Source organism: Salvelinus fontinalis, chromosome 40 (assembly GCF_029448725.1).
Source record: "Salvelinus fontinalis isolate EN_2023a chromosome 40, ASM2944872v1, whole genome shotgun sequence".
NCBI lineage: Eukaryota > Metazoa > Chordata > Actinopteri > Salmoniformes > Salmonidae > Salvelinus > Salvelinus fontinalis.
This window is the reverse complement of record NC_074704.1, coordinates 29654697-29679740: the sequence shown is the minus strand read 5'-3', so window position 1 is coordinate 29679740 and position 25044 is coordinate 29654697. Positions and strand designations below refer to the sequence as shown.

The following is a 25044-nucleotide window of genomic DNA, read 5'->3' as shown; positions in this document are numbered from 1 at the left end:
GAGGTTGTGGTGGCAGCTGCATAGAAGTATTTGGTTGTACGAGAAGAGATACAGCGTGTAGAGCTGAGAAGATGGTGTCCTGTCCTTTCAGGCTGTTGGCCTGAAGTATGACTAGATAGATTTAGTGGAGTAGGATAGGTTTGATTTTTGCTCTTTTCGCATGCCAAAATAAGCTGTTGACCAACGGGTATTTCTAGGATTTTAAAACATTGTGGGCTTAGCCCACAGCCAGTAGGGGGATTTGTGGGCATCCTCCCCCACCCCCAAAAAATAAACATTAACAGCTACAGTTGAAGTCGGAAGTTACATACACTTAGGTTGGAGTCATTAAAACTCGTTATTCAACCACTCCACAAACTATAGTTTTGGCAAGTCAGTTAGGACATCTACTTTGTGCATGACACAAGTAATTTTTCCAGCAACACTATCACAATTCCAGTGGGTCAGAAGTTTACATATACTAAGTTGACTGTGCCTTTAAACAGCTTGGAAAATTCCAGAAAATGTCATGGCTTTAGAAGCTTCTTATAGGCTAATTGACATAATTTGAGTCAATTGGAGGTGTACTTGTGGATGTATTTCAAATGGACAGTGACCCCAAGCATACTTCCAAAGTTGTGACAAAATGGCTTAAGGACAACAGTCAAGGTCTTGGAGTGGCCATCACAAAGCCCCAACCTCAATCCTATTGAAAATGTGTGGGCAGAACTGAAAAAGCATGTGCGAGCAAGGAGGCCTACAAACCTGACTCAGTTACGCCAGCTCTGTCAGGAGGAATGTTGTGACGCTGGTGGAAGGCTACCCGAAACGTTTGACCCAAGTTAAACAATTTCAAGGCAATGCTACCAAATACTAATTAAGTGTATGTAAACTTCTGACCCACTGGGAATGTGATGAAAGAAATAAAAGCTGAAATAAATCATTCTCTACTATTATTCTGGAATTTCACATTCTTAAAATAAAGTGGTGATCCCAACTGACCTAAGACAGGGAAGTTTTTACTAGGATTAAATGTCAGGAATTGTGAAAAACTGAGTTTAAATGTATTTGGCTTAGGTGTATGTAAACTTCCAACTTCAACTGTAAATGCATGAATTTAGTGCACTTTGAGATTAGAACATCGAGAGATTAGATATTTTTCAGGTAACTTGTACCTTCCCACCTGCCACAGCAGACACCGCCAGTACTCAATTACAGTAGCTACTGTGGGTCTCTCTACTTTGAAACACAAGTCTACAGTGTATTACCAAAAAACTCCATACCGCTGAACAACTTCAAACAAACTCTGACCTGTCTAACCAGAGAAACCGATTAAAGAATCCCACAGTACCCAAACACACTCTCTCTCACATACAGTACCAGTCACAAGTTTGGACACACCACATTCAAGGGTTTTTTCTTTATTTTTTACTATGTTCTACATTGTAGAATAATAGTGAAGACATCAAAACTATGAAATAACACATATGGAATCATCTAGTAACTTCTGTTGCTGTCCCTTAGTCTTCTATGCACTGCATAACTGTGTGTACATGTGATTTCGGAGTCCCTTCTGGCAAAGAAGTATTTTTTTTTTTTGTTGATTAGAACACGATCTCCCAGAATCCCCAGCTCTCATTGGTAGTCCCTGCTGAGACTTTGTGGCAACTAGTGACAACCCAACAGAGTCGGGAAGTTTGAGGCTGCCGATGCCGATGCGATAACAGTTATGGACAAGATTGAAGATGATTCGATTACATTTTTTGCAACAATGTCTCCAGAACAGGTACAAAAAATATTATACACTGGGTATATTACTCGTTTTTAGATTGTGTAATAAAAAATATTCACCTTGTCAGCCAGAAAGGTAGCTAATGTTAGCAATGGCAAGGTAGCTAGCTAGCCAACTTCGCTAGCTAGCTACATAGTTGATGATAGCTACCGTGAATTATTCTAAAATGGATTAGATTGTTTCTTCTCAATCTCAATACCCCGTACTGACAAAGCCAAATATTTTTTTTTTTTTTTAAACATTTAAGCACATTTATAAAAAAATAACAGAAATACCTTATTTACATAAGTATTCAGACCCTTTGCTTTGGGACATGAAATTGAGCTCAGGTACATCCTGTTTCCATTGATCATCCTTAATATTTCTACAACTTGGAGTCCACCTGTGGTAAATTCAATTGATTGGACATGATTTGGAAAGGCACACACCTGTCTATATAAGGTCCTACAGTTGACAGTGCATGTCAGAGCAAAAACCTAGCCATGAGGTCGTGGGAATAGTCCGTAGAGCACCGAAACACTATTGTCGAGGCACAGATCTGGGGAAGGGTAGCAAAACATTTCTGCAGCAGTGAAGAACCCCAAGAACACAGTGGCCTCCATCATTCTTAAATGGAAGAAGTTTAGAACCACCAAGACTCTTCCTAGAGCTGGCCGCCTGGCCAAACTGAGCAATCAGGGGAGAAGGGCCTTGGTCAGGCAGGTGACCAAGAACCCAATGGTCACTTTGACAGAGTTCCTCTGTAGGGATGGGAGAACCTTCTAGAAGGACAACCATCTCTGCAGCAGTCTACCAATCAGGCCTTTATGGTAGAGTGTCCAGACGAAAGCCATTCCTCAGTAAAAGGCACATGACAGCCCGCTTGGAGTTTGCCAAAAGGCACTTAAAGGACTCTGACCATGAGAAACAAGATTCGCTGAATGCCAAGCGTCACGTCTGGAGGAAAGCTGGCACGATCCCTACGGGGGAGCATGGTGGTGGCAGAATCATGGTGTGGGGATGTTTTTCAGCAACAGTGAGACTAGTCAGGATTGAGGGAAAGATGAACGAAGCAAAGTACAGAGATATCCTTGATGAAAACCTGCTCCAGAGTGCTCAGGACCTCAGACTGGGGTGAAGGTTCACCTTCCAACAGGACAACGACTCTAAGCAAACAACCAAGACAACACAGGAGTGCCTTCGGGTCAAGTCTTTGATTGTCCATGAGTGGCCTAGAGCCCGGTCTTGAACCCGATCAAACATCTCTGGAGACCTGAAAATAGCTGTGCAGCGACGCTCCCCATCCAACTTGACAGAGCTTGAGAGGAACTGCAGAGAAGAATGGGAGAAACTCACCAAATACAGGTGTGCCAAGCTTGTACCGTCATACTCGAGACTGTAATCGCTGCCAACGGTGGTTCAACAAAGTACTGAGTAAAGGGTCTGAATACTTATGTAAATGTGATAGTTTTATTTAATACATTTACAAAAAAAAATGGACAAATAAAAAATCTGGTTTTGCTTTGTCATTATGGAGTATTGTGTGTAAATTGATTTTTAAAAATGTTTTAATCCATTTTAGAATAAGGCTGTAATGTGGAAAAAGTCAAGGGGGCAGACATGTCAATAGGTGCCAGCCATGGTGAGTGGAGACTAGAGGTCGACCGATTAATCGGAATGGCCGATTTCAAGTTTTCATAACAATCGGAAATCGGTATTTTTGGGCGCCGATTTAAAAAAAAATATATATATTATTATTATTATTTATTTTTTACACCTTTATTTAATCTTTATTTAACTAGGCAAGTCAGTTAAGAACACATTCTTATTTTCAATGACGGCCTGGCAGAACGACAGATTTTTAACCTTGTCAGCTCGGAGGATCCAATCTTGCATTGCATTCCACGAGGAGTCTGCCTGTTAGCGAATGCAGTAAGCTAAGGTAAGTTGCTAGCTAGCATTAAACTTATCTTATAAAAAACAATCAATCAATGACTGTCATTGCTCCAATGTGTACTTAACCATAAACATCAATGCCTTTCTTAAAATCAATACACAAGTATATATTTTTAAACCTGCATATTTAACTAAAATAAATCCAGGTTAGCAGGCAATATTAACCAGGTGAAATTGTGTCATTTCTCTTGCGTTCATTGCACGCAGAGTCAGGGTATATGCAACAGTTTGGGCCGCCTGGCTCTTTGCAAACTAATTTGCCAGAACTTTACGTAATTACGACAACATTGAAGGTTGTGCAATGTAACAGGAATATTTAGACTCATGGATGCCACCCGTTAGATAAAATACGGAACGGAATAAACGTTTTGTTTTTGAGGTGATAGTTTCCGGATTAGTCAAAGGTATATGGTTTAGAGAGAAATAGTCGACGCGTTATAATTCCTGTAATAACTTGCGGCTGAATTTGAAAGGGGTTCCTTCAATATTTTACTGTTCATGTCTTCCATAGAGAATGTCTTGATCTACTTCAAATAAGGTCTGTGTTTCGTGCAGGCTTAAACCGCCTCGACGTTTTGATACCCGTGTAAATCTCACTAGGATAAGGTAACGTTTGTCAACATATTTTCATAAATCCACTCTACAATTTTTTTTATCTTCGCTTATATTTAGCCAATATTGATCAGAGTTACCTTGTCCTATGGATATCTACACAGTTATAAAATTGGCACGGTGATGTAAGCCTACACGAAACACAGACCTTATTTTAAGTTAATCTAAAAATATCCTATGGAATAAATGAAGGAACCGCTTTTCAGATTTTGCTAGGTGTCATGGGAATTATGACTCGCACTTTGGTTGTCAATTCTTACCATGCCCATTATTAAAATATGATTTCCTGCATATAGAAATTAAAGTTTTTGTTTTCAACATTCATCACAGGTAACTTAAACTCTATTTTTATTCAAACAGTTGAGAGTATTTGTCTCCTAAGCAGACTCTTCAGTATCATTGTCACTTCAGAGCTGTGTGCGTGTGTATTTATGTATTATATTAAGTTAAAATAAAAGTGCTCATTGTTCATTCAGTATTGTTGCAATTGTCATTATTACAAAAATGTGTGTGTGTGTATGATATATATATAAAAAAATAAATAATAATTACGTAAAATCGTCCGATTAATAGGTATCGGCTTTTTTTGTCCTCCAATAATCGGTATCGGTATTGAAAAATCATAATCGGTCGACCTCTAGTGGAGACATCATGTCAATAGCCACCAGCCATGGTGAGTGGAGACATGTCAATAGGTGCCAGCCATGGTGAGTGGAGACATGTCAATAGGTGCCAGCCATGGTGAGTGGAGACATCATGTCAATAGGTGCCAGCCATGGTGAGTGGAGACATGTCAATAGGTACCAGCCATGGTGAGTGGAGACATGTCAATAGGTGCCAGCCATGGTGAGTGGAGACATCATGTCAATAGCCGCCAGCCATGGTGAGTGGAGACATCATGTCAATAGGTGCCAGCCATGGTGAGTGGAGACATGTCAATAGGTGCCAGCCATGGTGAGTGGAGACATCATGTCAATAGGTGCCAGCCATGGTGAGTGGAGACATGTCAATAGGTGCCAGCCATGGTGAGTGGAGACATCATGTCAATAGCCGCCAGCCATGGTGAGTGGAGACATGTCAATAGGTGCCAGCCATGGTGAGTGGAGACATCATGTCAATAGGTGCCAGCCATGGTGAGTGGAGACATCATGTCAATAGGTGCCAGCCATGGTGAGTGGAGACATGTCAATAGGTGCCAGCCATGGTGAGTGGAGACATCATGTCAATAGGTGCCAGCCATGGTGAGTGGAGACATCATGTCAATAGGTGCCAGCCATGGTGAGTGGAGACATGTCAATAGGTGCCAGCCATGGTGAGTGGAGACATGTCAATAGGTACCAGCCATGGTGAGTGGAGACATGTCAATAGGTGCCAGCCATGGTGAGTGGAGACATGTCAATAGGTACCAGCCATGGTGAGTGGAGACATCATGTCAATAGGTGCCAGCCATGGTGAGTGGAGACATGTCAATAGCCACCAGCCATGGTGAGTGGAGACATGTCAATAGCCACCAGCCATGGTGAGTGGAGACATGTCAATAGGTGCCAGCCATGGTGAGTGGAGACATCATGTCAATAGGTGCCAGCCATGGTGAGTGGAGACATCATGTCAATAGCCACCAGCCATGGTGAGTGGAGACATGTCAATAGCCACCAGCCATGGTGAGTGGAGACATGTCAATAGGTGCCAGCCATGGTGAGTGGAGACATCATGTCAATAGGTGCCAGCCATGGTGAGTGGAGACATCATGTCAATAGGTGCCAGCCATGGTGAGTGGAGACATCATGTCAGGTTTGGATTTATTATTGTCATAATGCATATTGTGTCATATCCTGCCATACATAATCATATCATCCTGTCAATTCATATCTGACATTAAGATTCTCTACAGAAACTTTATTGAGGTTGTATCTTACAGACTGAATAGCTAGTGGTTAGTTTAGTGATAGCGGTTAGTGATACAACCTTAGTTTCTGTAGAGTATCACTAAACTAACCACTAGCTATTCTGTCATGGTGAGTGATGTCTACTGGCACATTTAGAGTACAATTACATGGATGCATGTTGGGGACTTTTATTTTGAAAAAAACATGTCCTCAATGGGAGCAGCAGGTAAAACCACCAGCAGGCCTCGACTGTTTCTCAATTCATCATTCCCCGATTCCTCACATTCTTTCTCTTAGCCTCCTCCTCAAAATGCAATGGAGAATAAAGTCAGAGAGGGACCTTGGAACTTCTCCTCTATTACAGTTGAGAGGAGTGAGGAATCACAGACAGACAGTCTTTTCTCCCGTCAAACTAGACGGTCGTCTCTTTCATATGTTTCTGTTGGTGTGTCTTTAGTGCTTTGGGTACAATGAACCCTTTCCCACACAGGCTACAGACGTACGGCTTCTCCCCTGTATGAAACCTCCTCATGTGCACCTTCAGACTCCCAGAGGTGGTGAACCCCTTATCACAGACAGTACAAGTGTACGGTCTTTCTTTAGTGTGCTTGATCTGATGCACTCTCAAGTTCCCCGACTGGGCGAAACTTTTCCCGCATATGGCGCAGACGAAGGGTTTCTCTCCGGTGTGTGTTCTCTGGTGACTCTTTAGATCCCCATCTCGTAGGAACATTCTCCCGCAGTACGAGCAGCAGTACTTCTTTTCCAAGCTCTTGTAGTGCATTCTCGCGTGCACCTCCAGCCTTTTCATGTCCGGGAAAGTCTTCCCGCACTCGCACATGTGGTGGCGGACCTCTTCCATGTGTATCCTCTTGTGTTTCTTCAGGCTTTCGCTTCGGGCAAAACGTTGGCTACACACAGAACACCGGTGAGGTTTTTCCTGGGTGTGGATCAGTATGTGGGTCGCCAAGGACGTTTTCTGAGTAAAGCCCCTCCCGCAGTAGGAGCAGTGGAGGAGGTTCTCCCCTGTGTGGATCGACCGGTGGGTCTTCAGGGTGTAGAAGTGGGTGAACGTCTGGCCGCATTGGTCACAGAGGTACGGTTTCTTGTTGTTGTGTGTCTGCTTGTGCTCCCTGTACTCCAACAGGTTGCCAAAGCTCTCTGGGCACTTGGAGCAGTGGTACGGTTTCTCTCCTGTATGGGTGCGCTGGTGAGTCTTTAGGTCCTGCAGCAGAGTGAAGGTCTTCCCACATGGTTGGCAGATGTGCTTGGTCTTCTCTCCTGTGTGGATCGTCACATGAATGTTCAAGTCGTCGAGCTTCAAGAAACTCTCCTCGCAGACAGAGCACTGGTGGGGTTTCTCTGTGCTGGCGCCCTCTCCTGTTTTAATGACAACATTACAAGCGTTAAAACACAAAGACGGAAAGGAGAAATGAATTGGCGCAGAGAGGAGAAATGAATTGGCGCCGACAGGAGAAATGAATTGGCGCCGAGAGGAGAAATGAATTGGCGCCGACAGGAGAAATTAATTGGCGCCGACAGGAGAAATTAATTGGCGCCGACAGGAGAAATGAATTGGCGCGGAGAGGAGAAATGGCACCGTTGCAGAAACAAAGCGTTTGTTATTGGAAACGATCTGGTAGTCCATCCCTGTTTCTGTTTACTTCAGTTTCCTAGTGAACACGACTCAGGGTCTCTCTTACCTTTGTGGATCACCTGGTGTCTCTTCAGGTCCTGGTATCGCAGGAAACACTTCCCGCAGACGGAGCACTGGTGGGGTTTCTTTCCGCTGTGCGTCATTGTGTGCGTCTTCAGGCTGCTGGCTGCAGTGAACCTCTTACCGCACTGGGAGCAGAAATACGGCTTCAGCTCCTGGTCAGGGTCCCCTGGGCTGTCAGGGTCAGAGCTGGTGCCCTCTCCTGTTTCAATGACACCATTAGAAGGGTTTAACGCAGGAGGAGAATGATGAGGAAAGCACAACTCCAACCTGGTGTTCCTCTCACCTTTATGGGTCACCAGGTGTCTTTTAAGGTCGTAGGGTCGAAGGAAGGCCTTGCCACAGACGGAGCACTGGTGGGGTTTCTCTCCGCTGTGGATCTTCATGTGTGCCTTAAGTCTGAAGGCTGCGGTGAACCTCTTCCCACACACAGAGCAGGGGAACGGTCTCTCCGGATCTCGTTCCCCTGGGCTGTCTGCCTCAGCGTTGTTGCCCCCTTCAATGACAAGATTACAGGGGTTAAAATGCTGCACTGTCAATAAATGACCGTTTATTACAGACTAATACACATATAAATACCCAGCTAATTTACGGAAAGAGGCACTGGTGTGGATATTTTGATGTTTCTTCAAGTCACCTGTCGTCCAGCAGAGATCGCAGGGTCCTGTTCATTACTGCAAAATTACTGTTGGAAAATGTTTTGCAAACGGAAAACAAGTGTACTATTATTGGATACTTCCTCCCACTTTGGCCCATTTGTTTCTGTTTGGTTCCTAATGAATATGACCCAGGTGTGTGAGCAGAGACTTCAGGGGTGTATTCACTAGGAACAAAACTGGAAGCAAACAGAACAAAATGGAGAGGGACCTACCTGAATATGTCCAATAGAATTTTTGTTAAAGTTTTCCATTGCAAAACGTTTGCTACAGTGTGCAACTCGTGAGAGAGACACCAACGCACCTTTGTGGATCTCCTGGTGTCTCTCGAGGTCCTGGGACAGCAGGAAACACTTCCCGCAGACGGAGCACTGGTGGTGTGTCTCTCCACTGTGCTTCTTCATGTGAGACTTCAGTAAAGGTGCTGTGGTGAACCTCTTGCCACAATCTGAGCAGAGGTACAGTCTTTCAGGGTTCGGGTATGGCTTCTGCCCTTGTTCGGGATCCCCTGGGCTGTCAGAGTTGGCGCTCTCTCCTGCTTCAATGACGACATCACAGGGTTTAAAACACATAGAGACAGAAGCGAGAACAGCAAGGACACATACAGTAGACTTACACCCTATGGTAACTGTCCTCTGAGTCTCTATAATCACACCCTATGGTAACTGTCCTCTGAGTCTCTATAATCACACACTATGTTAACTGTCCTCTGAGCCTCTATAATCACATCCTATGGTAACTGTCCTCTATAATCACACACTATGTTAACTGTCCTCTGAGCCTCTATAGTCACACCCTATGGTAACTGTCCTCTGAGCCTCTATAGTCACACCCTATGGTAACTGTCCTCTGAGCCTCTATAGTCACACCCTATGTTAACTGTCCTCTGAGCCTCTATAATCACACCTTATGGTAACTGTCCTCTGAGCCTCTATAGTCACACCCTATGGTAACTGTCCTCTGAGCCTCTATAGTCACACCCTATGGTAACTGTCCTCTGAGCCTCTATAATCACACCCCATGGTAACTGTCCTCTGAACCTCTATAGTCACACCCTATGATAACTGTCCTCTGAGCCTCTAATCAAGCCCTATGGTAACTGTCCTCTATAGTCACACCCTATGGTAACTGTCCTCTGAGCCTCTATAGTCACACCCTATGATAACTGTCCTCTGAGCCACTATAATCACACCCCATGGTAACTGTCCTCTGAACCTCTATAATCAAGCCCTATGGTAACTGTCCTCTATAGTCACACCCTATGGTAACTGTCCTCTGAGCCTCTATAATCACACCCTATGGTAACTGTCCTCTGAGCCTCTATAATCACACCCTATGGTAACTGTCCTCTGAGCCTCTATAATCACACCCTATGGTAACTGTCCTCTGAGCCTCTATAATCACACCCTATGGTAACTGTCCTCTGAGCCTCTATAATCACACCCTATGGTAACTGTCCTCAGCCTCTATAATCACACCCTATGGTAACTGTCCTCTGAGCCTCTATAATCACACCCTATGGTAACTGTCCTCTGAGCCTCTATAATCACACCCTATGGTAACTGTCCTCTGAGCCTCTATAATCACACCCTATGGTAACTGTCCTCTGAGCCTCTATAATCACACCCTATGGTAACTGTCCTCTGAGCCTCTATAATCACACCCTATGGTAACTGTCCTCTGAGCCTCTATAATCACACCCTATGGTAACTGTCCTCTGAGCCTCTATAGTCACACCCTATGGTAACTGTCCTCTGAGCCTCTATAATCACACCCCATGGTAACTGTCCTCTGAACCTCTATAATCAAGCCCTATGGTAACTGTCCTCTATAGTCACACCCTATGGTAACTGTCCTCTGAGCCTCTATAATCACACCCTATGGTAACTGTCCTCTGAGCCTCTATAATCACACCCTATGGTAACTGTCCTCTGAGCCTCTATAATCACACCCTATGGTAACTGTCCTCAGCCTCTATAATCACACCCTATGGTAACTGTCCTCTGAGCCTCTATAATCACACCCTATGGTAACTGTCCTCTGAGCCTCTATAATCACACCCTATGGTAACTGTCCTCTGAGCCTCTATAATCACACCCTATGGTAACTGTCCTCTGAGCCTCTATAATCACACCCTATGGTAACTGTCCTCTGAGCCTCTATAATCACACCCTATGGTAACTGTCCTCTGAGCCTCTATAATCACACCCTATGGTAACTGTCCTCTGAGCCTCTATAGTCACACCCTATGGTAACTGTCCTCTGAGCCTCTATAATCACACCCCATGGTAACTGTCCTCTGAACCTCTATAGTCACACCCTATGATAACTGTCCTCTGAGCCTCTAATCAAGCCCTATGGTAACTGTCCTCTATAGTCACACCCTATGGTAACTGTCCTCTGAGCCTCTATAGTCACACCCTATGATAACTGTCCTCTGAGCCACTATAATCACACCCCATGGTAACTGTCCTCTGAACCTCTATAATCAAGCCCTATGGTAACTGTCCTCTATAGTCACACCCTATGGTAACTGTCCTCTGAGCCTCTATAATCACACCCTATGGTAACTGTCCTCTGAGCCTCTATAATCACACCCTATGGTAACTGTCCTCTGAGCCTCTATAATCACACCCTATGGTAACTGTCCTCAGCCTCTATAATCACACCCTATGGTAACTGTCCTCTGAGCCTCTATAATCACACCCTATGGTAACTGTCCTCTGAGCCTCTATAATCACACCCTATGGTAACTGTCCTCTGAGCCTCTATAATCACACCCTATGGTAACTGTCCTCTGAGCCTCTATAATCACACCCTATGGTAACTGTCCTCTGAGCCTCTATAATCACACCCTATGGTAACTGTCCTCTGAGCCTCTATAGTCACACCCTATGGTAACTGTCCTCTGAGCCTCTATAGTCACACCCTATGGTAACTGTCCTCTGAGCCTCTATAATCACACCCTATGGTAACTGTCCTCTGAGCCTCTATAGTCACACCCTATGGTAACTGTCCTCTGAGCCTCTATAGTCACACCCTATGGTAACTGTCCTCTGAGCCTCTATAATCACACCCTATGGTAACTGTCCTCTGAGCCTCTATAATCACACCCTATGGTAACTGTCCTCTGAGCCTCTATAGTCACACCCTATGGTAACTGTCCTCTGAGCCTCTATAGTCACACCCTATGGTAACTGTCCTCTGAGCCTCTATAATCACACCCTATGGTAACTGTCCTCTGAGCCTCTATAGTCACACCCTATGGTAACTGTCCTCTGAGCCTCTATAGTCACACCCTATGGTAACTGTCCTCTGAGCCTCTATAGTCACACCCTATGGTAACTGTCCTCTGAGCCTCTATAGTCACACCCTATGGTAACTGTCCTCTGAGCCTCTATAGTCACACCCTATGGTAACTGTCCTCTGAGCCTCTATAGTCACACCCTATGGTAACTGTCCTCTAAAGTCACACCCTATGGTAACTGTCCTCTGAGCCTCTATAATCACACCCTATGGTAACTGTCCTCTGAACCTCTATAATCAAGCCCTATGGTAACTGTCCTCTATAGTCACACCCTATGGTAACTGTCCTCTGAGCCTCTATAGTCACACCCTATGGTAACTGTCCTCTGAGCCTCTATAGTCACACCCTATGGTAACTGTCCTCTGAGCCTCTATAGTCACACCCTATGGTAACTGTCCTCTGAGCCTCTATAGTCACACCCTATGGTAACTGTCCTCTGAGCCTCTATAGTCACACCCTATGGTAACTGTCCTCTGAGCCTCTATAGTCACACCCTATGGTAACTGTCCTCTGAGCCTCTATAATCACAACCGGTCGTACAGTACTGTTTCCGTTGAATTCAACGATGCACCGTTCTGTCATTCTGAACACAATCCTGGGCTTGCAAAGGTCATGTTCTACCAACGAGCCACACAGGACAGTCTTCCAGCAGAGAGGTGTTTCTCTCACCTTTGTGTACCACCTGGTGTCTCTTCAGAACACATAGCCACAGGAAACGCTTCCCGCAGACGGAACACCGGTGTGGTTTGTCTTCGCTGTGGATCTTCACGTGGATCCTCAGGCTGGTCGGCGAGGTGAACGTCTTTCCACATTCAGAACAGTGGTACGGTCTGTCTGAGGTGACTGCTTTAAGGACAACATTACAGAGGTTAAACAGAGCAGCGGTACGGTCTGTCTGAGGTGACTGCTTTAATTAAGGACAACATTACAGAGGTTAAACAGAGCAGGTCTGTCTGAGGTGACTGCTTTAAGGACAACATTACAGAGGTTAAACAGAGCAGCGGTACGGTCTGTCTGAGGTGACTGCTTTAAGGACAACATTACAGAGGTTAAATAGAACAGGTCTGTCTGAGGTGACTGCTTTAAGGACAACATTACAGAGGTTAAACAGAGCAGCGGTACGGTCTGTCTGAGGTGACTGCTTTAAGGACAACATTACAGAGGTTAAACAGAGCAGCGGTACGGTCTGTCTGAGGTGACTGCTTTAAGGACAACAGTACAGAGGTTAAACAGAGCAGCGGTACGGTCTGTCTGAGGTGACTGCTTTAAGGACAACATTACAGAGGTTAAACAGAGCAGTGGTACGGTCTGTCTGAGGTGACTGCTTTAAGGACAACAGTACAGAGGTTAAACAGAGCAGTGGTACGGTCTGTCTGAGGTGACTGCTTTAAGGACAACATTACAGAGGTTAAACAGAGCAGTGGTACGGTCTGTCTGAGGTGACTGCTTTAAGGACAACATTACAGAGGTTAAACAGAGCAGTGGTACGGTCTGTCTGAGGTGACTGCTTTAAGGACAACATTACAGAGGTTAAACAGAGCAGTGGTACGGTCTGTCTGAGGTGACTGCTTTAAGGACAACATTACAGAGGTTAAACAGAGCAGTGGTACGGTCTGTCTGAGGTGACTGCTTTAAGGACAACATTACAGAGGTTAAACAGAGCAGTGGTACGGTCTGTCTGAGGTGACTGCTTTAAGGACAACATTACAGAGGTTAAACAGAGCAGTGGTACGGTCTGTCTGAGGTGACTGCTTTAAGGACAACATTACAGAGGTTAAACAGAGCAGTGGTACGGTCTGTCTGAGGTGACTGCTTTAAGGACAACATTACAGAGGTTAAACAGAGCAGTGGTACGGTCTGTCTGAGGTGACTGCTTTAAGGACAACATTACAGAGGTTAAACAGAGCAGTGGTACGGTCTGTCTGAGGTGACTGCTTTAAGGACAACATTACAGAGGTTAAACAGAGCAGTGGTACGGTCTGTCTGAGGTGACTGCTTTAAGGACAACAGTACAGAGGTTAAACCGCTGCAGGGCACAGTGGAGAGAACAGCCCACCAGCACATACAGTATTAGGCATCTACAGGCAATTCCATTTTAACTGAATGGAGAGTTTAAAAAAAAAATCATGTAAAATGTATGCGCTACAAAAAAACATAGATTTTTAACAAACATACAACTCTATGCACAAGTGCTACGTTTACACGGAACATTTTACAAAAAAAAAAACACATTTACTAGAAGAACTATGAGGATGCAAAAGTTTGGTAACAGAATTTCAGTAAAATCTCTGTCAGTTATTTATGTGACCACGTTTTCTTAAAATCTCTGCATAAAAGAATGGCGTGTCAGTTATGACAGGACACCTTGAGTTTTAGAGAAGTGAGTCAAGTGGATTTACACCCGATAACAGATTTCTCCAAAAAGGTGTAAATATGCAACATCCTACTACATATGTGGGTATTATTCTACACACTGGCTATTATTTAATCAGCTCGGCAGCAAAACCACATTTGGTTCATCCGAAGCGAACCAAATCTGCACAAATGTTTTAAAAGTTTGGATATCAAAGCACAGTAGAGTTCAGTAGAGTATAGTAGAGTTCAGTACATTATAGTAGAGTTCAGTAGAGTATAGTAGAGTTCAGTAGAGTATAGTAGAGTTCAGTACATTATAGTAGAGTTCAGTAGAGTACAGTACAGTATAGTAGAGTTCAGTACATTATAGTAGAGTTCAGTAGAGTATAGTAGAGTTCAGTAGAGTATAGTAGAGTTCAGTAGAGTATAGTAGAGTTCAGTACATTATAGTAGAGTTCAGTACATTATAGTAGAGTTCAGTAGAGTATAGTAGAGTTCAGTACATTATAGTAGAGTTCAGTAGAGTATAGTAGAGTTCAGTAGAGTATAGTAGAGTATAGTAGAGTACAGTAGAATATAGTAGAGTTCAGTAGAGTATAGTAGAGTTCAGTAGAGTTCAGTAGAGTATAGTAGAGTATAGTAGAGTACAGTAGAGTGCAGTATAGTAGAGTTAGGTAGAGTTCAGTACAGTATAGTAGAGTTAGGTAGAGTATAGTATAGTAGAGTTCAGTAGAGTATAGTACAGTATAGTAGAGTTCAGTTGAGTATAGTATAGTAGAGTTCAGTAGAGTACAGTATGGTATAGTAGAGTTCAGTTGAGTATAGTATAGTAGAGTTCAGTAGAGTACAGTATGGTATAGTAGAGTTCAGTACAGTAGAGTATAGTATAGTAGAGTTCAGTAGAGTACAGTACAGTATAGTAGAGTACAGTATGGTATAGTTCAGTACAGTAGAGTATAGTAGAGTACAGTATAGTAGAGTACAGTATGGTATAGTAGAGTTCAGTACAGTAGAGTATAGTATGGTTCAGTAGAGTACAGTAGAGTTAGGTACAGTATAGTAGAGTACAGTATAGTAGAGTTCAGTACAGTAGAGTATAGTGGAGTACAGTAGAGTTAGGTACAGTATAGTAGAGTTAGGTACAGTATAGTAGAGTTAGGTACAGTACAGTATAGTAGAGTCCAAAATTGATTTTTGATACTGTCGCAAAGCTATCTAAAAAGCAGCATTCCCCAAGAGAGGATGGCTTTCACCTCAGCAGTGATACATTTATGAACTTCTTTGACGAAAAGATCAGTATAATTAGAAAGCATATTAGGGACTCCTCTTTAAATCTGCGTATTCCTCCAAAGCTCAGCTGTCCTGAGTAACACTGCCAGGACCTCGGATAGAGGGAGACACTCAAGTTTTTTTAATACTATATCTCTTCTTGACACATTGATGAAAGTAATCATGGCCTCTAAACCTTCAAGCTGCATACTGGACACTATTCCAAATAAACGACTGAAAGAGCTGCTTCCTGTGCTTGGCCCTCCTATGTTGAACATAACGGTTCCCTAACCACCGGATGTGTACCAAACTCACTAAAAGTGGCAGTAATAAAGCCTCTCTTGAAAAAGCCAAACCTTGACCCAGAAAATATATAAAACTATCGGCCTATATCGAATCTCCCATCCCTCTCAACAGTTTTAGAAAAAGCTGTTGCGCAGCAACTCACTGCCTTTCTGAAGACTAACAATATATACGAAACGCTTCAGTCTGGTTTTAGACCCCATCATAGCACTGAGACTGCACTCGTGAAGGTGGTAAATTACCTTTTAATGGCGCCAGACCGAGGCTCTACATCTGTCCTTGTACTCCTAGACCTTAGCGCTGCTTTTGATACCATCGATCACCACATTCTTTTGGAGGTATTGGAAACCCAAATTGGTCTACACGGACAAGTTCTGGCCTGGTTTAGATCTTATCTGTCGGAAAGATATCAGTTTGTCTCTGTAGATGGTTTGTCTTCTGACAAATCAATTGTAAATTTTGGTGTTCCTCAAGGCTCCGTTTTAGGACCACTATTGTTTTCACTATATATTTTACCTCTTGGTGATGTCATTCGGAAACATAATGTTAACTTTCACTGCTATGCGGATGACACACAGCTGTACATTTCGATTAAACACGGTGAAGCCCCAAAATTGCCCTCCCTGGAAGCCTGCGTTTCAGATATAAGGAAGTGGATGGCGGCAAATGTTCTACTTTTAAACTCGGACAAAACAGAGATGCTAGTTCTAGGTCCCAAGAAACAAAGAGATCTTCTGTTGAATCTGACAATTAATCTTGATGGTTGTAAAGTCGTCTCAAATAAAACTGTGAAGGACCTCGGTGTTACTCTGGACCCTGATCTCTCTTCTGACGAACATATCAAGACTGTTTCAAGGACAGCTTTTTTCAATCTACGTAACATTGCAAAAATCAGAAACTTTCTGTCCAAAAACGATGCAGAACAATGTATCCATGCTTTTGCCACTTCTAGATTAGACTACTGCAATGCTATACTTTCCGACTACCTGGACAAAGCACTTAATAAACTTCAGTTAGTGCTAAACACGGTTGCTAGAATCTTGACTATAACCCCAAAATGTATTCATATTACTCCAGTGCTAGCCTCTCTACACTGGCTTCCTGTTAAGGCAAGGGCTGGTGTCAAGGTTTTACTGTAAACCTACAAAGTATTACATAGGCTTGCTCCTACCTATCTTTCCGATTGTGTCCTGCCGTACATACCTACACGTACGCTACGGTCACAAGACGCAGGCCTCCTTAATGTCCCTTGAATATCTAAGCAAACAGCTGGAGGCAGGGCTTTCTCCTATAGAGCTCCATTTTATGTAATGGTCTGCGACTACTATGATTTCCCATTATAGTCTATTCAATTGCAGAAATTCTGTTAACAATTTTTTTGGGGGGGGTGGGTCAAAGAATTTAGAATTCATAAACAAAATTGATATCAGTAAAAACACTAACTAATTGGTAGGTCTACATTTACTTCAAGATATGTGTTTTTTTTTTGGAAACTGAATCTCAAGGCACAAGGCAATGTTTCAGTAAAATGTATCCAAAACTAAATATAAGTGTTGATATTAGTTGGCAGGGTTTTTACTTCCATATTATTGTGTTTTGATGTATTTCTGATACCTTCTAAGACTTTTTCTGGTTGATGTTTTTTAAGACCCCTTGTCCATTTAATAAGCCTTTGCTTATTCACATTTTTTTGGGATGGAAAATGGTTTCAATGTCTGTATGCCTTAATTTCTTAAAAATATAGACTCTTTGCTTTCATTTGACACACAATTTGATATGCTCTAATGAACTTCACGTTGGTGCTCATGGGTCATTTTACATGGAAATGAACCTACACCATAAAGATCAACTTATTTAACTGATAAACAGGTGCACTGGTGTGGAGACGTTGATTAACAGTGTTCCAACAGAGAGATGTGTGTTAGGAGAGACGTCAGGTGTGTTCCAACAGAGAGATGTGTGTTAGGGGCGACGCCAGGTGTGTGAGGAGAGACGGCAGGTGTGTTCCAACAGAGAGATGTGTGTGAGGAGAGACGCCAGGTGTGTGAGGAGCGACGCCAGGTGGGTGAGGAGCGACGCCAGCTGGGTGAGGAGCGACGCTAGGTGGGTGAGGAGCGACGCCAGGTGGGTGAGGAGCGACGCCAGGTGGGTGAGGAGCGACGCTAGGTGGGTGAGGAGCGACGCCAGGTGGGTGAGGAGCGACGCCAGGTGGGTGAGGAGCGACGCTAGGTGGGTGAGGAGCGACGCCAGGTGGGTGAGGAGCGACGCCAGGTGGGTGAGGAGCGACGCTAGGTGGGTGAGGAGCGACGCCAGGTGGGTGAGGAGCGACGCCAGGTGGGTGAGGAGCGACGCTAGGTGGGTGAGGAGAGACGCCAGGTGTGTTCCAACAGAGAGATGTGTGTGAGGAGAGACGCCAGGTGTGTGAGGAGCGACGCCAGGTGGGTGAGGAGCGACGCCAGGTGGGTGAGGAGCGACGCCAGGTGGGTGAGGAGCGACGCCAGGTGGGTGAGGAGCGACGCCAGGTGGGTGAGGAGCGACGCTAGGTGGGTGAGGAGCGACGCCAGGTGGGTGAGGAGCGACGCCAGGTGGGTGAGGAGCGACGCTAGGTGGGTGAGGAGCGACGCTAGGTGGGTGAGGAGCGACGCCAGGTGGGTGAGGAGCGACGCTAGGTGGGTGAGGAGCGACGCCAGGTGGGTGAGGAGCGACGCCAGGTGGGTGAGGAGCGACGCCAGGTGGGTGAGGAGAGACGCCAGGTGTGTTTCAACAGAGAGATGTGTGTTAGGAGAGACGTCAGGTGTGTTCCAACAGAGAGATGTGTGTGAGGAGAGACGCCAGGTGTGTGAAGAGCGACGCCAGGTGTGTGAGGAGCGACGCCGGGTGTGTGAGGGGCGACGCCGGGTGTGTGAGGGGCGACGCCAGGTGTGTGAGGAGCGACGCTAGGTGGGTGAGGAGCGACGCCAAGTGGGTGAGGAGCGACGCCAGGTGGGTGAGGAGCGACGCTAGGTGGGTGAGGAGCGACGCCAGGTGGGTGAGGAGCGACGCCAGGTGGGTGAGGAGCGACGCCAGGTGGGTGAGGAGAGACGCCAGGTGGGTGAGGAGAGACGCCAGGTGGGTGAGGAGCGACGCCAGGTGGGTGAGGAGCGGCGCTAGGTGGGTGAGCGACGCCAGGTGGGTGAGGAGCGACGCTAGGTGGGTGAGGAGAGACGCCAGGTGTGTTCCAACAGAGAGATGTGTGTGAGGAGAGACGCCAGGTGTGTGAGGAGCGACGCCAGGTGGGTGAGGAGCGACGCCAGGTGGGTGAGGAGCGACGCCAGGTGGGTGAGGAGCGACGCCAGGTGGGTGAGGAGCGACGCCAGGTGGGTGAGGAGCGACGCCAGGTGGGTGAGGAGCGACGCCAGGTGGGTGAGGAGCGACGCCAGGTGGGTGAGGAGCGACGCCAGGTGGGTGAGGAGCGACGCCAGGTGGGTGAGGAGCGACGCCAGGTGGGTGAGGAGCGACGCCAGGTGGGTGAGGAGCGACGCCAGGTGGGTGAGGAGCGACGCCAGGTGGGTGAGGAGCGACGCCAGGTGGGTGAGGAGAGACGCCAGGTGTGTTCCAACAGAGAGATGTGTGTGAGGAGAGACGCCAGGTGTGTGAAGAGCGACGCCAGGTGTGTGAGGAGCGACGCCGGGTGTGTGAGGGGCGACGCCGGGTGTGTGAGGGGCGACGCCGGGTGTGTGAGGGGCGACGCCAGGTGTGTGAGGGGCGACGCCAGGTGTGTGAGGGGCGACGCCAGGTGTGTGAGGGACGACGCCGGGTGTGTGAGGGGCGACGCCGGGTGTGTGAGGGGCGACGCCGGGTGTGTGAGGGGCGACGCCGGGTGTGTGAGGAGCGACGCCGGGTGGGTGAGGAGCGACGCCAGGTGGGTGAGGAGCGACGCCAGGTGGGTGAGGAGCGACGCCAGGTGGGTGAGGAGAGACGCCAGGTGGGTGAGGAGCGACGCCGGGTGGGTGAAGAGCGACGCCGGGTGGGTGAGGAGCGACGCCGGGTGGGTGAGGAGCGACGCCGGGTGGGTGAGGAGCGACGCCGGGTGGGTGAGGAGCGACGCCGGGTGGGTGAGGAGCGACGCCGGGTGTGTGAGGAGCGACGCCGGGTGTGTGAGGAGCGACGCCGGGTGTGTGAGGAGCGACGCCGGGTGTGTGAGGAGCGACGCCGGGTGTGTGAGGAGCGACGCCAGGTGGGTGAGGAGCGACACCACGTGTTTGGGTGTCTCTCTTACCTTTGTGGATCATCTGGTGTCTCTTCAGGTCTGTGGATCGTAGGAAGCGCTTCCCACAGACGGAGCACTGGTGGGGTTTCTCTCCGCTGTGTCTCTGCATGTGAGTCTTCAGGCTGCTTGGTGCAGTGAACCTCTTACCACACTGGGAGCAGAGGAACGGTCTCTCTCTGTCTGAGCTGGCACCCTCTCCTGTTTCTATAACAACATCACAGGGGTTAAACACAGGAAGAATGCCTGGATACAGCCCTTAGCCGTGGTATATTGGCCATATATCACAAACCTCTGAGGTGCCTTATTTCAGTTATTAACTGGTTACCAACATAATTAGAGCAGTAAAAATAAATGTTTTGTCATACCCGTGGTATACGGTCTGATAAACCACGGCTGTCAGCCAATCAGCATACAGGACTCGAACCACCCAGTTTATTATACTGTATACAACACTATGCATTGGTATGTAGAAAGGGAAGATGACTCCTCTAAGACCCCTATTTAATTTAAACAGATCAGGAGTTATTTGTTTAAAGGGCACAGTTTAGTACATACAAGAATGACAGCTATAAGCAGTCACTCAGCCCTCTGGGCCCTTCTTAAAGGTAGTGCTCTATATAGGGAACTGAGTTCCATGAAACTGGTCTCTGATGTTCTGATCAGTGATTACCTGGTTGGTCCTGTCCCCAACCTCCCCTCTGTCCCAAACCTCCTTAGTCATCTGAAACCGGTCTCAATATACTGTAGCTCCCTCTGGATGTTCTGATCAGTGATTACCTGGGTTGGTCGTATCCCCAACCTCCTCCTCCTCCTCCTCTCCATCTTCCTCCTCTCCATCCCCCTCGTCCTCCTCTTCTTCTCGTTTAACAGTAACAAGTCCTGTAAAACGTCAAACCAAAAGATCTAAAACACTTTATAATATAAATGCCCCTCCCCCATCAGTACTCCACCAGAGGGAGCTCTGACTTGGTTCCCTGTAGAGTCAACAGCTCCTTGGGGGGGGACATTCAGCTACTCTGCTGTAGTTCTGTGGAACTGAACCTGTAAAGTGGCACTTAAGAAATATCTGAAAAGTAACGTAAATGGTGTGATTAAGGGGGGTAGGCTATTCTTTCAAGAGGTGACTCTTAAAACAAGCACCTCTGTGCTGTTAATTGTTCTAAGTTGTTGTAATATATATTTGTAATTGATGATACTGTTGTTTTAAATTGCATTGAGAGTAATGTGTAAATCCACCTGCCATCTCACAGGACCACAATGGAAATAAGCCTTTGGACTTTAGTGTTTTTATCCTGAATAATTGTTCATGTTATGTCGTGTCGTGTTATGTCATGTTATGTCATGTTGTGTTATGTCATGTTATGTCATGTTGTGTTATGTTATGTCATGTCGTCTTCAGCTGGAGCAGACTACTACTTTTAATTACCTAATAAATTAAAATCAATCAAACTTCACATAATAAGGTCTTGGGATAATAAATACATCTATTCTATTCCCTGGCTAGTGTACTTTATTACCTGGGTTAGCCAGATCTCCTCCTCCTCTATTCTATTCCCTGGCTAGTGTACTTTATTACCTGGGTTAGCCAGATCTCCTCCTCATCTATTCTATAGTGGCTAGTGTACTTTATTACCTGGGTTAGCCAGATCTCCTCCTCATCTATTCTATAGTGGCTAGTGTACTTTATTACCTGGGTTAGCCAGATCTCCTCCTCATCTATTCTATAGTGGCTAGTGTACTATATTACCTGGGTTAGCCAGATCTCCTCCTCATCTATTCTATTCCCTGGCTAGTGTACTTTATTACCTGGGTTAGCAAGATCTCCTCCTCCTCTATTCTATAGTGGCTAGTGTACTTTATTACCTGGGTTAGCCAGATCTCCTCCTCCTCTATTCTATAGTGGCTAGTGTACTTTATTACCTGGGTTAGCCAGATCTCCTCCCCCTCTATTATATAGTGGCTAGTGTACTTTATTACCTGGGTTAGCCAGATCTCCTCCTCATCTATTCTATAGTGGCTAGTGTACTTTATTACCTGGGTTAGCCAGATCTCCTCCTCATCTATTCTATAGTGGCTAGTGTACTTTATTACCTGGGTTAGCCAGATCTCCTCCTCCTCTATTCTATAGTGGCTAGTGTACTTTATTACCTGGGTTAGCCAGATCTCCTCCTCATCTATTCTATAGTGGCTAGTGTACTTTATTACCTGGGTTAGCCAGATCTCCTCATCTATTCTATATTGGCTAGTGTACTTTATTACCTGGGTTAGCCAGATCTCCTCCTCATCTATTCTATAGTGGCTAGTGTACTTTATTACCTGGGTTAGCCAGATCTCCTCCTCATCTATTCTATAGTGGCTAGTGTACTTTATTACCTGGGTTAGCCAGATCTCCTCCTCATCTATTCTATAGTGGCTAGTGTACTTTATTACCTGGGTTAGCCAGATCTCCTCCTCCTCTATTCTATAGTGGCTAGTGTACTTTATTACCTGGGTTAGCCAGATCTCCTCCTCATCTATTCTATAGTGGCTAGTGTACTTTATTACCTGGGTTAGCCAGATCTCCTCCTCATCTATTCTATAGTGGCTAGTGTACTTTATTACCTGGGTTAGCCAGATCTCCTCCTCATCTATTCTATTCCCTGGCTAGTGTACTTTATTACCTGGGTTAGCCAGATCTCCTCCTCCTCTATTCTATAGTGGCTAGTGTACTTTATTACCTGGGTTAGCCAGATCTCCTCATCTATTCTATATTGGCTAGTGTACTTTATTACCTGGGTTAGCCAGATCTCCTCCTCATCTATTCTATAGTGGCTAGTGTACTTTATTACCTGGGTTAGCCAGATCTCCTCCTCCTCTATTCTATAGTGGCTAGTGTACTTTATTACCTGGGTTAGCCAGATCTCCTCCTCATCTATTCTATAGTGGCTGGTGTACTTTATTACCTGGGTTAGCCAGATCTCCTCCTCATCTATTCTATAGTGGCTAGTGTACTTTATTACATGGGTTAGCCAGATCTCCTCCTCATCTATTCTATAGTGGCTAGGGTACTTTATTACCTGGGTTAGCCAGATCTCCTCCTCATCTATTCTATAGTGGCTAGTGTACTTTATTACCTGGGTTAGCCAGATCTCCTCCTCATCTATTCTATAGTGGCTAGTGTACTTTATTACCTGGGTTAGCCAGATCTCCTCTTCTTCCATATCTACTGGAACAAGATCAACATCACACATATGGTCTGTGTCCGGAATGACACACTATTCCCTATATAGTGCACTACATGCTGTGCAATACTCTGAACTATAGCAGACCTGGGTTCAAATAGTATTTGAAATAATTCAAAGGCTTTATCTGTGCTTGATTGAGCTTGCCTGGAGCAATTGAACCAAACGGGATAGTCTCAAAAGTGCCACCCCACTCCCCTGGCTATCTGACACCCCAGGCAGGCTCAATCAAACGCTGAAGGATTTGAATGTTTTAAATGATTTGTTATATGTTTAACTAGATTAGGATGTAACCTATCACTCTAAAACTCATATTAGGATGTAACCTAGCTCTCTAAAAACTCATATTAGGATTTAAACTGTCTCTCTAAAAACTCCTATTAGGATGTAACCTAGCAACCTACAAATTAATATTAGGATGTAACCTAGCAACTCCTATTAAGATGTAACCTAACAACCTAAAACTCCTATTAGGATGTAACCTAGCAACCTAAAACTCCTATTAGAATGTAACCTAGCAACCTAAAACTCCTATTCGGATGTAACCTAGCAACCTAAAACTCCTATTCGGATGTAACCTTGCTCTCTATAACTCTAGGCAGCATTCTGCCTTCTCCCTACAGTTTTCAGCCATTAGCTCCGCCGCGACTGGCTCGTGTGAACTATAGTCCCGATGCTGTGTTTTAACGTTTAGAAACATCAATAATCATCGCTTGAGATAAGGCTTTCAAAATAAATGGCCCTTATCTTTCATCGGCGGGAAAGAATCCTTCAAATACTGTAGCAGTTACAGATCCATACAGCTATGGGGCCTCCATCCTACTAAACTACACTGTAGCAGTTACAGATCCATACAGCTATGGAGCCTCCATCCTACTAAACTACACTGTAGCAGTTACAGATCCATACAGCTATGGAGCCTCCATCCTACTAAACTACACTGTAGCAGTTACAGATCCATACAGCTATGGAGCCTCCATCCTACTAAACTACACTGTAGCAGATCCATACAGCTATGGAGCCTCCATCCTACTAAACTACACTGTAGCAGTTACAGATCCATACAGCTATGGAGCCTCCATCCTACTAAACTACACTGTAGCAGTAACAGATCCATACAGCTATGGAGCCTCCATCCTACTAAACTACACTGTAGCAGTTACAAATCCATACAACTATGGAGCCTCCACCCGACCAAACTACACTGTAGCAGTTACAGATCCATACAGCTATGGAGCCTCCATCCTACTAAACTACACTGTAGCAGTTACAGATCCATACAGCTATGGAGCCTTCATCCTACTAAACTACACTGTAGCAGTTACAGATCCATACAGCTATGGAGCCTTCATACTACTAAACTACACTGTAGCAGTAACAGATCCATACAGCTATGGAGCCTCCATCCTAATAAACTACACTTCCACTACTCTTCCCGAGTTACACTTACACACAGGTGGTCAGAGCATGCTAGACAGCTAATTGGCACAGGTGGTCGGAGCATGCTAGACAGCTAATTGGCACAGGTGTTCGGAGCATGCTAGACAGCTAATTGGCACAGGTGGTCGGAGCATGCTAGACAGCTAATTGGCACAGGTGGTCGGAGCATGCTAGACAGCTAATTGGCACAGGTGGTCGGAGCATGCTAGACAGCTAATTGGCAAAGGTGGTCGCCTCTTGTATTCCGTCTGTTTCCCATAAACAAGCGCTGTAACTTGAAGATATGGCCGTATGGGAACACGAACCCTGTCAAGGTGTGTATC

The 25044-nt window shown here is 45.5% G+C and overlaps 1 protein-coding gene across 2 annotated transcripts in view; it reads right to left on the bottom strand.

Moving 5' to 3' along the window:
• Positions 1-1384: 1384 nt before the first annotated feature.
• The window catches only part of LOC129839695 (zinc finger protein 345-like), a 24678-nt gene continuing 1018 nt past the window's right edge, over positions 1385-25044 (bottom strand). The window contains exons 3-9 of one of the 2 annotated variants that reach the window (XM_055907269.1): positions 20838-20939; positions 20070-20264; positions 12554-12730; positions 8882-9115; positions 8208-8417; positions 7908-8123; positions 1385-7584 (exon numbers count right to left, since the gene is read on the bottom strand). In XM_055907269.1, the coding sequence (XP_055763244.1) occupies positions 6617-7584; positions 7908-8123; positions 8208-8417; positions 8882-9115; positions 12554-12730; positions 20070-20264; positions 20838-20939 (2102 nt within the window). In that variant the 3' untranslated portion in view covers positions 1385-6616. The remainder of the gene's footprint in view (positions 7585-7907; positions 8124-8207; positions 8418-8881; positions 9116-12553; positions 12731-20069; positions 20265-20837; positions 20940-25044) is intronic. The other variant, XM_055907270.1, reaches the window with a different exon arrangement.